At 36.4% G+C, this 13,760-nt stretch overlaps 1 protein-coding gene across 1 annotated transcript; it reads right to left on the bottom strand.

Moving 5' to 3' along the window:
• Nucleotides 1–6,335: 6,335 nt before the first annotated feature.
• On the bottom strand, nt 6,336–11,826 carry LOC145663590 (uncharacterized). Its single transcript, XM_081729700.1, has 2 exons — nt 11,625–11,826; nt 6,336–7,138 (listed from the first exon to the last, which is right to left on the bottom strand). The coding sequence occupies exons 1-2, from the start codon at nt 11,759–11,761 to the stop codon at nt 6,532–6,534; spliced, it is 744 nt and encodes a 247-aa protein (XP_081585826.1). The 5' UTR covers nt 11,762–11,826; the 3' UTR covers nt 6,336–6,531.
• Between the last annotated feature and the right edge of the window lie 1,934 nt (nt 11,827–13,760).

A 13,760-nucleotide genomic window follows, 5' to 3' on the forward strand; every position in this document is an offset into this window, starting at 1 on the left:
AAACGAAGACTTTGGTTCGGCTTCTCCTTCACAAATCTTTGTCGAAAAGTTGACTTCCTAAATTACTTCTTCTCATAGAAACCATCTAGAAATACACTGTACTGCTGAAACAGAAACCATCAACTAAAGAGGTCATAAATTTTGCCATTCCTCGTGTTTGAAGTTCCCGTTCTTCACAATGATTTCCTTCCTCCCGCCCCTGTTAAGAAGTTCAAAGTTGGTTTTCAAAAGGACTGGCTCCCGCTGAGAAGGAAAGTGGGATGAGGAATGACTATAGTGCCATCTAGCAGTTAGACGGCCAAGTACGTGAACACGAAAAAATCTGATTTCTGTAGATTCAATGATGAAGGATATAATTTCTCATCGATTGTGTAATGGATGTATTTGGAAACAGCGAAAAAATAGTACAGTAGCGCACAAATACAAAGATAGTACTCCATTCTCAAAAAAGTCCGAAGTTTTTAGCTCTTTTCCTTACTGTGAAAAAACAGAAGACTTTTCCCTCTAATTTTGATCATTTTCTTATGGGAATTTGGATTATAATAATCTGTATTTATAAAAAGAAAATATCACGCATAGAGTTCAAATTGCACTTTTAAAATGAGATGCATCATATTGAGTGAGCTATTGAGACATTTTTGCGAAACAACGAAATGAAACCATGATTTGCCTAAAAAATGGTTGAGATCCCATGTTAAATTGAACACCAATATTCCGGCCGCTGTGGCTCACTCCTTCTCCCTCTTAAGTGCCAATAGAATAAAACAACTTACTTTCGACACGATAAATTTTCAAGCAAAGCACGCAACGCAAGATTGAATGGAAATCAACTTTTACACGGCTGTGATCGTCACATCAACGTTTGATAAATGGATTGCCAACGATTTAATCTCGACGTCACACCAAGCATGAGAAAGTAAACGCTAATTGTCTCTGGCTGAGGGAGGAAATCCAATGCAATCCCCCAGATTTTTTGAACACCCCCTAAATTCAAAATTCTGGATAAACCACTGACGGGAGAACCCCGAGAAAATCCATGCACATGGTTTCTCCACCCAAAATGCCGCCGATCGCGGGAGCTTGGATTGAACCCGGGACCTCACGCGCAAGAGGTGAGCGCTCTTCAATTAAGGCACCTAGGCTTCTATAATAATTAAGTTGAAGTGAGAGATAATTCTTTTGTTACGCAAGTTAATATGTTGTTGAATTCTGTTAAGACTGCCTCTGATTAAAGTTTAGTAAAATAAATTACTGCAAGACTGAGCTATGGCTAGTTCTTTCATTTGCTTAATTCGCAACTTACGAGTACGTAACATTTGAATCGACTGCGCCCCATAAAACAACGCTTGGCGCATATCAGATGTGATTTCACGCTTTCACATACCAGAGTAAGTGCAAAAGATCTCTTCATTAGCATCTTTAAATGTCGATGTTGGTACAGTCGTTATTATAATATATCCAACAAATATGCATATTAACAATCTTGCCGTAACATACAAAAGGAGTAATTTCTTGCCAGTGATATTACCAAAAGCTTATAATGATTTAAACCATTCGTGTGAACCAGATATGTCCTATGATTAGAAAATCAAGCAAATAAAGGAGTTGATGCGATTACAAATGAGATTGCGGAAAGATCCCGTCTTCGCAATACTAAACAAGAAAAAAATCAAACGTAGAACAGTTTGTGTAACTAAGGAAGCAAGTGTCATATTGAATTAAGAGCTTATTTGGAACATGCCTTGAGGACCAATTTGTATTTGAAGTTCGTAATAAAGCGACTCGAGGACACATGCTAAGTACTGAAAAGCTAATATTTTAGCAGGCAGTGTACTCGTCAGTACAGTAGAATAGAGGAAAACTCAGTTGGGGTTCTGTAAAACCAAAAGTTACACTTCCCAGGACGTATACGAAGTGGACGTGGGAGACCAACAGAGGCAAATGTCATAATCACAGTGATGTCAAGGTAATTTTCTTCAACTTCAACACAGTCTGCTTGCAGTAGCAGTAAACTGGCACGACCTACTCGTATATGCAAGACAAAAAAATTCATCCTGAAGGGTAGGTAACCATCTCAAAGTGTGCTTGGTGCAAGCGATGTTTGGACTATTTAGCAGAAAACCATTTTGTTTAAGCGTGTAACGTCAAGCAAGATCATAAGAGCATCAGACATATAGAAGTGACGGAGTTCAACCAAACAGGAAAGATGTGAAGAACGTCATAGAATCCAAGAGGTCCAGGATACGTTTAACTTAGTAAGATTGGATTTAATTGAATTCGTATTAGAGAAAGATGAGTATGAAATATCTCACACTGATGAAGTACACCATTTGGATCTTTGAGGAGGTTTGAACTCTTGAACAGGTCGCTTCCTGGTATTAGTCAGGAAGAAAATTCTACGGTAGGAAGATTTATGGGGTGTAGCTATTGGTAAATAACAGCCTCTGCACACTGACCGAGTTGGAAGGAATAAAAAGGGGAAGAGTTATTCGAAGAGGTCCAGCTACAAATTACTGATGGTTTCTAATAATAATGAAGAACACAATGCGGCAAGGAAGAGAACGATGAAGTCAACTGAAAGTAGATGATGATATGAAACAGAAGTAAGAAGAGAGCAGAATACATGAGTAGAAGACAGAAGGAATCAACAGCAGTAATTTCAGGAGACGGGAACGGAAATGAAGAAATGTGGAACAAGGTAGAAACGAACTGAAACAATAAAGGAATGAAGCAAAGAGCCTGTTGCTACAGGAAATGTGGTCTATTGCTATACTAATAGAGCATTATAAATTGTAGAAGTTTGTTTAGAAGAGAAAGAAATTACTTTTCTTCATTTCGTCATAGGACTGAAATAATCTGCCAGTGTTTTTGTAATTGCGCGAATCAGTTGTTATAACTAGGATAGTTATCTATTTACTTTCGTTGATTTAGAAGATTTAGAAAATTTGCAGCAAAAGGGCTCGTGTAATCAAGAGTATTGATTGTTGGTGTGAGAGATGATTGGTTTGACCAACAGGAACATACGTTACTGAATTCTGTTAAGATTACCTCTGATTAGAGTTAAGTAAGGTGAATTACTCATGCCAGTTCTATCATTTGCTTAATTAGTGACTGACCTAAACCCGCGCTTTGTACAAAGGATGTTCAAAAAGTTTTGCACAGTGGTCTCTAATTTTTTTATTTGTTACAGGAGGAGAATGAAATTTTTTGTGAACATACTTGGAACATTTAGCTATACACTGAGCCTACTCAATGTAGCCTCCATCAGCTGTGACGCATCTGGTCCAACGTTCTTTCCATGATGTAAATGCACTTTGGTAAAATTCTGGGGATTGACTTTTACACCATAGTTTGACACAGGAAATAAGGTCTTTCTCACTATCAAATGTTTTACCGCACAGGTGGGCCTTCAGACGTGTTTTGCTCTCAGGTTCGGACAAAAACAACCATGTTCCATCCTGGGTAATGACGCCGTCAAAACACTGTTTTCACTCTTCAGTAAAGGTCGTCATGAGACCCTCGCACACATCCTTCCTCATCTTTTTCATTTCTCTTGTCAATAATCTAGGCACCCAACGTGCACAGATTTTTCTGTACCATAGTGACTGTACCACTGATTCCACACTACCCAATGACAAACCAGTCATTTCAGCAAGCTGTCGTGTCGTCACACATCTGTCATTTTGGATGATTTGATTAATGGTCTCCTTATTCACATCACTCACTACCGTCGATGGTCTACCGCATCGTGGATTGTCCAGTAGAGAGAAATCACCTTCTTTAAACCTCTGCAACCACCACTGGATACTGCTGCGATCCAATGTGTCGTCACCATAAACAGGGAGCAACTTCCTGTGAATCGATGTGGCAGAGTCATTGCCGGTCTTGAAGTGGAACTCCATCACCGACCGTTGTCGCAACCTGACATCTACTTCACGGTCCATTATGGATCACCTGTAAATAAAAGAAAATATTTTTATATACCAACTTATAGCTGAATGTTCCAAGTCCGTTCACAAAAAAATTCATTCTCCTCCTGCAATAAATAAATAATAAAAAAAATAGAGACCACTGTGAAAAACTTTTTGAACGCCCTTTGTAAATAACGGTGGGCAACGCAAGGAAGCTCACACGTCAGATTCTGTAAATCGAAATAAGGGAATTGTTACATGACAGGTTGGTTGATTGAAATGCAATTGATCCTAATCAGTGGCGGATTTAGACATCTTGCAGTCTTAAGTAAATCTTAGCCTGAGCCCTTCTCTCTTGTATATAATAAAACCCTGCTTATTTCTCCATTCCTTAACTGTTCTTCCACTCGTTTCCCCCTTCTTAAATACTTACGTTTCTCGTTCCTGCAGTTTAACAATAAACAACTGACAGCATTTCACAATACAATGTCAGCAGTGACATTGACTCACTCAGCACTTCTCTCGCTCTCACTACAAATGCTCCATTTTTCAAACTTTACGCAGTTAACACTGCTCATCTTTAAATGACTAAAAATAAAACACTTAATTAAAATTCTTAATAATCTTTCAGAAAGTTGAAGCAGCAATACAATAACGTTTATCTTTTCAAGGCCATTGTAATAATTTATATTTGAAGGTAATTTTAAATTTTGGTGGAAAAAGTGAATTAGTATGACGCGGGGAGTCTGAATGTTGTGCTTAATGTTCACTGATATATGATCGTCTGTTCACTGATTAAGATATACTGTAGTATATGATCGTCGGGGCGAACCTACCGGAAGAGAGCAGGGGCCACGGTCCTTCTCCCAAATGATGACGACTTACACGTGCCACTGGGTCCGAGATGAGATACAAAGTGTCTCATCGTGTTCGTGGATACCTCAATACGTAAAACATATGCCATTTAAAATATATATTTCAGCACTGTGCAATTTGTGTACGCGGGATTCCGTACAGGGCATATTTCCTAGATATGATCTGACTTAAAGGTGAGTTCAAAGTAAGCAAAAGGTAAGCGTTGACAGCACTGAATACGGAATGCATCACCTAAGTGTTAGGGAACGTTAGCTCCACGGTTCCTCCTGTTCGGAATAACGTAGTGCGATGTATTATTGCATGTTTATACGTGTTATAAAAAGGGGGATTTTAGGAATTAGATTTGTAGGCTTTCAACATCTATGGCCATGTCAGCCCCGTATGAGGAATGACGTCCCTCGGCAATCACGCTATTCGAGGAAAAGGGAAGGAAGCGGCCTGGGATCTATGTTAGGTACCATCCCGGCATTTGCCTGGTATGAATGAGGAATACCCAAGAAACCCTCACTCAGGATGGCTGGCTTGAGAAAGCCTTTACACTTTTTCGACCATGTGTCCACCGGGAATCGAACCCAAGACCATTCATGTATAAGAAGAATGTGAAATATACCATGGAACAGTATATTGTACCACGGTTATTCTGAACACGAGGAACCGTGGAGCTGGCGTTTCCTAACACTTCCGACTTCCCATTGATGCATTCCGTATTCATTGCTGTCAAGGCTTATCTTCTACCTACTTTGGCCCTACCTTTAAGTAGATTATATATACGAGAATTGTGTTGGGAGCGCGTCTGGGAATTATTCCTTACACAGAATCCTTTGTGCACACACTGCACATTATTAAAATATGCATTTTTGGATGGTATATGTGTGACTTCCTTTGCAATGATATGGATCGCCCCTCCGCGATTCTTGTGTTCGGAATAACGTATGTAGCAGTGTAGCTTTTCCACGCTTTTAGGGAGCCCTTACCTATGCAGTGGCGGATCCAGGGGGGGGGAAATCGCCCTCTCCCTTAGAAGAGGAAACTTTCTTATTTTATATATATAAATAAAACCCATCCCAGAGTTTGAAGCTCTTAAAAGTAGCTCTAAGGAGCAGTATGACAACCCATCGCCCCCTCCTTCCAAAGTCGGTCCTGGATACGCCCCTGTACCTATGAAACTAAGCCTAACGTTGTAGGTGTTATTTTAAAACACCCTTATACATAAGATTTTGTTCTAAAGATCTTTCCACGTCAGACTGAAAGCTTTCAAATCACTTTCGTACTCGAAAATGTATTAATATTAATTGGTTAATTAAACTTCTTTTCATATGATTTGTCACTTACCTTCTGTTAAGATATCATTTGACGCACGGTATATACAAATATATAGTAGCCTTGGATACATGAACTTGATAACAGCCCTAACATTTAAAGCTTAGAGTCGTCTCTTAGAGAAAAAATGGAAGTAGAATAATCAGTCACACGTATCTTTAAAATTCCTTATTGTCATCTACCTACAAAATGAATAACATAAAAACTATTTAAATTAACACGGCTTATCGGTCCTATTGGCGCGTAGAATGAATGCGGATACGAAACAAACTCCACAGAGCACAAAAAACATGGCAAATAAATATATATTGTTTTATTTGTTCGAACTGCATTCAGAGATATTTTGATCGAGTAACATTTGATGATTGTTTAATCAAACTATTTGCTTACTTTCTTAATTTACTTTCACAGAGTCTGAAGACTCTCAACCATTTGGCACTCTATCGTCTTCCGTGTCTGGAATACCCTTCATTCCAATGATCACCTCCTCTTCGACACTCACTGTGGCATTAGACTGTTCGTCACTTATAGTGTGCCATGAATATTTTAGATTGTTTCTATGATTACTGCTATCTTCTATATTGTCTATATCACTTTCTGACAAAACATTTTCAGATTTGATAAAATCTTCCTCAAGAAATACTTCCTGTTCTGCATCTCCACTTATTATTCCCGTACATAGTTCAACATTGTTATCACTATATCGGTTTTCTTCCACTTCGTTATTTTCCTGACTATTCTGACAAGTATTGTCACTATTACTGGCAGATAATGGACTTGACGTTTCTACTCCTGGCATTATAAAATAAGAATTTGTTTTTGCAAAGTAAGACTTATACAATTCTGACGGTATTAACATTCGGACTACAGGCTGGTTATTTCGTACTGCAGGCAATTGTTTTACAGCAGTTTTGTGACGAGAAAGATTCAACTTTTGGAACTCTTCTTCCGACAAAATTTTATTATGTGGCATCAGGTATTTTCTATGTCGAGATTTTAAATGACGTTTGAATGTAACACGAACTTGGAAACTAGAATAAAAAGAAAATTCAAACTTTACTCATTTCAAAATACAGAACATACAAACTTTTTCAGAGTTCAATTAAAGTTAATTTTATAATTCGTACTTCTACACAAATACTCTTTTATCCTGACAAACAATTTGTTAGATCAAATTACTAATACTAATAAAAATTACAGTATAATTTTGAAAGTATATCAAGCATCAAAGTAAAAGACCATCAGTAGGCTTTCTTATTTAAAATGTATTCATATATTAGTTTGGTTATTGAACAAATGATATAACATAATGAAGAAAATTCTTGATCGAATACCATATGCTAGAATAAATGTTGAGCTATGAAAATCGAAAACATGCTCCCGGTTTTTCTTTGCACTTAATTTTGCTAGCGTATATTCTTTCTCTTTTGCTCTCCCAATATTTCAACCCATGTTCTTTTCTACGACTATCTGTAATTATGGAGTTCTATGGAAAACCCAAGGGCGCCGATCCTGGGGGGCACACGTATTTTTTATGAATGTGTATTTTTTATATGTATTTTATTGTAATATGTACTTTTTTGTAAATATACAATATTTCGCATAACTTAACTTCAATTTATCTTAAAATCCTTATATATGCAACCAAACACACATCTGAATGCCCCCTCCCCCAAGTTACAGAAAAATCGGCGCCCTTGGCAAAGACTGTCATTGAAATATCAATATATATATTTGTAAAGGAATTTGGGTAGGCTTGAAAAAAGTGCGTTTCCAAATTTTAGACGGAAAATCTTACATATTCAAGAATTGTACACATCTTAAACACAAAGCATTTCCTTCAAGAAATTTCATCAAAAATGTTCTATCCACTTTCAAAAATGTTCTATCAACTTTCAAGTTCAGATAACTGGATATTATAACTTAAAATGTGATTAAATAAATCCCAAAGTAAAATCCAGGTAGAAAAATACTTGTCCACGAGGTTTCACGATCGAGAATAACCCAAAACAAGGAAAAGCATAATCGCCATTATCATTCAATTTTGTTTTGGAATACGTTACAAAGAAAATCAAAGATAGCAGCCAAGGGCTAGAGTTGAATGGCTCTCACTAGGCTTATGTTGATGATGTCAATATGATATAGGATGGATAATATGAGGACAATAGAAAGAAATGCATGCACTTTATTAAACGTTTGCAAGGACTTGGGTTTAGAAGTAAATGCAGAGAAAATAAATACATGGAAATTCGCTGTGGCTGTAATACTGCAAATTATGGATATGTTAAAATATCAATAAAATATGTGGCCAGACTGAGAAAGAGTAGAAGCGCTTTCAAACTTTAGCTGGAAAATCAATCGGAAAAAGACTATTAAGAAGATCTAGGCTCAGATGGGTGGAAAATATTAAGATGGATCTAGCAGAAATAGGAATACAAAGTAGAAACTGGACCAGTTGGCTAAAGCAGAAGTCAATGGAGAGCTTTTGTGAATGCAGCTTTGAACCTCCGGTTCCATAGGTCCCGTTAGTAGCTTAATCTCTCAACATTTTATTGCAATGGAATGAAATGTGTCGTAACTAGACATTAAATAATTGTCCAATCTGTTTGTTTTACTAAGCATAACAGTTCTATTATGCTCACCTCCAGGACTACGCTCCCAAGGGTACGCACCTGTTATGTTAAAAGAATAAACAGAAAATAATTTCTCCTTGTTTTTCTGGATGGAGGCTGACATCTATCCAGATCTTGCGGTTGCAGAGCATGGAATGAGATTCTAAACCCAAAGATTGTTGTACAAAATAAACTATCAGATGATAAACACACTTATTTGATCAGCTTAACTGTTTTATTTACAGTAAAAATCGATTCGTTCAACTTCTGATCACCAACTTACTGGGCAAGCGTGTATAACAGTTTCCACAAAACGAAACATAATACAAGCTTCCTGAAGTCAACATATACTATTTATACACTGAGCAACGTACCAGCGAACCAAGCACTGAGCAGTTCCCCCACGCAGTGTAAAATTACAAAGTCGACACCTCTTTATATACACTCAATTTATTATAATTATTAATGAAAATCATTAATTAATTATCTCAAATATCTTCAGTATTTTAATGTCATGTTTATTTTATATGAACCGTGACAGCTTATTTACCAACTGCGTTGCTGATCATGTCACATGTTTATTAACTCAACGGTAAAACAATATTGTACTAGTATAATGATAAATAAGCAAGTAGATATGAATATAAATATGGCTCTTGAACAAATAGTTGTAAATGATTTAAAGAACTCTAACATACATTGAAAAAGCTGGATATCGATTCAGGCAGGAGGACTTGTGCCTTAGTTTTCTAATGTGACATTATTACGATATTTCACTTTTATCAGAACATCACAGAAGTTTTGATGTCACAGTTCTAATCTAGATATCACACAAGTTAATTCTAATTGACTAGGAAGGAAATGGTCCCAACCTGACAAATCCGAATTGGTCGAAATTTCGTATAGATAATAATTTAAGATCGGTGAATACCGTGGAAATAGTCATTCGATTCGCTTTTGCGTACTTTACGAGATATACAGGGTGATGCAAAATAGAATGACAACTATGTAATCCGAGTCCGAATTGGACGAAACTTCGTATAGATACTAATTTGAGGTCGGTGAATAACGTGAGAATAGTCATTCGATTCGCTTTTGCGTATTTTCGAATGTACTTAGATTAGCCTGTCGTATGAATCTGCGTGGGTAAGAGAAAGACTTGCTATATTTAAATCGTGTATGCAGAATGACAGTCTGACATGCACAGCAAGCAATATTGACAAGCAAGGCGCGGGCTGCCGCACGCGAATATGTGAGTTGGGCTGTTTCTTTTGCCAAACTTTGTATATTACTGTTTACAGTTGCTGGAACCCAGTTTCCGTTCTAATGTTGACCTTCCAAGGTACCACTGCAATTGGTAAACGGTGCGATTTCAGGGACATGTGGCCTCAAAGAATCGTACTTCTTTCCACGATCTCAACATCGAACACTGTTTCTTCTTTCATTTTCATGTGGAACCCCTTTACTCAACGAGAGATTTTACTGCGACGCCACTGCGTTCCTCATTATCGCCATGAGATTCCGCATAATCAATTTGGTATCCACGTGTGAGCTTTCATCGTTCTATACCGGTGTATTACAAAATGCTGCTATGTTATTTTACTTTTGCATCATCCTGTATATCTAGCAAAGTATTCAAAAGCGAATCGAATGACTATTCTCACGTTATTCATCGATCTCAAATTAGTATCTATACGAAATTTCGTCTAATTCGGATTGGGATTACATACTTGTCTTATGTTGCATTCTGTTTCGCATCACCCTGTGTATCTCGTAAAGTACGCAAAAGCGAATCGAATGACTATTCCCACGATATTCACCGACCTCAAATTAGTATCTATTCGAAATTTCGTCCAATTCGGACTTGTCAGGTTGGGACCATTTCCTTGTAAGTGAAATTAAAATGATATTCGATAGTTATCCTTTCTTTCGTTGATACATGAAGTATTCAAATTAATAAAAACTTGATCACTTAACGATATGCGCGAAATCTCAAGATGTTTACTTTATAATAATAGATCTATCATTTTTTTATTCCCGAATGCTAAAATTGAACTATTACCATCTTGAGTTACAAATGTCATCTTGACAATTTGGGATTCTAGTTATTTTGATCCCTACATAACAATTTAGATCATTTAAATTAAGACATTGCATTATATACAAACTGGCAAAATATTAAAATTTAATATGTGCACAAAACTATTTTTACATATTGCACATTACATACTGTTATTTTGTTTGAAGTCAACCTACAAGGCTCCTATAATTTTATTGTATTCGCTTATAAAGCCCTTGCGATAGAAGTGTGCCTATTTCATAATATTTAGAGAGCTCTCTTCTAACTATGGTTAGCGTACGTGTCTTTGGCGCGGGTTCGATTCCCGGTGGAAGCTCATGTGATTCGAACTCAAGTTGAGCTGTAGGTTCACGTCTCATATACCCTCGCTGTTGAACGGGATGATGAAACTCTAATGAACAAACCAATAATATTTAGACTTACCGTGTATCCTTTTTGTTTATAAAACAATACATAAGAAATTACATATGTACTTAAAAATGCTAAACTCAAGTATTTCTTTATCCTTTGAAAGATTCTTTTCCATTATTACCTTTTGTAGACATACGACTGTATTTAATTCCATTTTCCACTTATAAATTTCATATAATACATGTATGGCCAAAAAAGAAAGTTTAAAAAGGTAACTATTAAGCAAATTATTGTAAAGCTTAATATTATAAAGTAAAATCATTACTAAATACGTCTTTTTGCATATTGTGCAGACACGCTTTGTCTTTAGCGTGTTTCTTGTTCGATAGTTCGCTACTCTTTCGATCGAAACAACGGCGAAGCAACGCTTAACAATCAATATCTGTTCTAGACTATTAACAAATATAGCATTACCTCATATTACAATATGTGCATAGATAGGCCACTTCTCCTGTATGTTGTCTCTCATGTTCCTTAAAGGCTGTCGGGTGACGAAACTTCCTGCCACAAAATTTACATGTAAACCTAGTTTCGTTTGCATGAACTGACATGTGGTACTTTAAACCATAATGTCTCGTAAAAGTTGCGCTACAGATGCTGCAACCATATGGTTTGACTGTTGGAGAAAGAAAGGAAGAACAAAAAAATAAAAAACAGATACAGATTGTAAGAACTTTCGTATGTACTTTATCATTAAACATTAAAATCAGACAAATAAACTGATATACTACGACAGAAATAAAGATAAGAATAAAAATTATTGAGCTTACTCCTACTTGTAACACCTTATGTTTAAACCACCCTTCGGCTAGCTGGGGACTTAGCCCCCAGACTGGTACATTTGCTTGCCCTACGGCCTTGCACCTCATATTTCAGAATGTGCTTGCGTTCTTCGCATTATATTTATGGCATTATTTTTTGTGAATTTAAACCCATTTCCTTATTTCGAGCACAGTGAAATGATAAAAATCCATATCAATTCAAATGCTGTGTTCAAAAATAAATTTCAAATGGTTCACCCATTTTTCCCTGATGATGAGACTGACAACCATGAAGCAATTTTTATATATTGAGATAACAATTGAATAACCTTCTCTTGTTAATTGAATTTCCGGAAACGCTGTAGCATATGCCCACTTATTTTGAATAAGGAGTTTACATACCAAGTCTCATACACCTGACATGTCTCTAATTTTAAGGAATTTTGAGATATGACCATCTTATTTTAACTACTGCAACCCCTACCCTTTTTCTTCCCTTCTACGAGAAACATTAAAAAGCACTGAAACACATCTTTAATTATTTTAAATGTAATGTCTAAATACCAAATTTCACGTCTGTAACCTTCAGGATTTCGAAATATGATCAACCTGTTATAACAATCGTAACCCTACCCTTTTTTCCTCCCCCTAGGAAAAGTGTCCAAAAACGCTGAAACACGTGTCACAATTCGGAGATATGGGCATTTTACTATAATAATTGGCATCCCTATTTCCCTCCCCCTTCCAATTTCCAAAAGTCCTTCCTTAATAGTAATTTATGTCACAAATTCTATAGACTGTCAAAATTTCAAACTTCTAGCTTAAGCGATCTGGCCTGGGCGTTGGTCAGTCACTCACTCACTCACGACTACTTCTTTTGCATAGAGAGATTATTCAATGACCATCAAGTTTCGAAGTCATATTCGCAATATTTTCAAGAATAAATGTAAGAAAAAAGGTATGAGGATATAAGACAAATGTAAATTACTTATATGAATATATACATAAGGGCACTCAGGTATACACTGGATAAAATGTGCTTCAATCCTACTTTCTTTACACTAGATAAAGCGGCTGTATCTGAAAAAAAATCTGATAAATACTACTCGGTCGACTGAATGTGTGTACCAAATTTCAAGCTTCTATCTTAAATAATAAGGGCGGGAAAATATTTATTAATAATCCCCACAAGGTCCCAGATTACCGCAAAAGACCCTGATCTTAAGTAAAAAAATTTCCGGAGACATCCATATTCATCCTAGAATCATGGTTCGTCCATCAATCTCTTCAGAATAGAACTGCCTTTCAAACGGTACCATTCATATGTCTCCATCATGTATCTGAGGAGGGAAAATCGCGAAGAAAGAGATTTTTGGTTAAAATATCCCTTTTTTAAACTTTTTGCCCCTCTGGACTCCCCTTTTTAACGCAGAGATTTGAGAAAAGTCTGATAAATACTACTCGGTGGACTGAATGTTTGTAAAATTTCAATCTTCTAGGTGCAAAAGTAAACCCGCCAAAAAAAAAAAATACTCACAATACCCCAGATTCCCCTATAAAAAAGGATCTTGGGTAAAAATTTCCTGAGACATCCCTAATTACCCTAGGATCATGGTTCGCACACCATTCTCTTCAGAATAGAACTGCTTTTCAGACGGTACCATTCACATGTTTCCCTTATGTATCTGAGGTGTAAAAATAGCGAGAAACGGGATTTTTGGTAAATATATATATATATATATATATATATATATATATATATATATATATATATATATATATATATATA

The sequence above is a fragment of the Thermobia domestica genome, chromosome 11 (genome assembly GCF_964235325.1).
Source record: "Thermobia domestica chromosome 11, izTheDome1.hap1.1, whole genome shotgun sequence".
Classification (NCBI taxonomy): Eukaryota; Metazoa; Arthropoda; class Insecta; order Zygentoma; family Lepismatidae; genus Thermobia; species Thermobia domestica.

Excerpts from the sequence above, each read along its gene's own strand:
- LOC145663590 (XM_081729700.1), bottom strand. The coding sequence starts at position 11,761 with ATGTCAGTTCATGCAAACGAAACTAGGTTTACATGTAAATTTTGTGGC. Across the intron at positions 7,139-11,624 it reads TGCACATATTGTAATATGAG|TTTCCAAGTTCGTGTTACAT; the intron begins GTAATGCTATAT and ends TTTTTATTCTAG.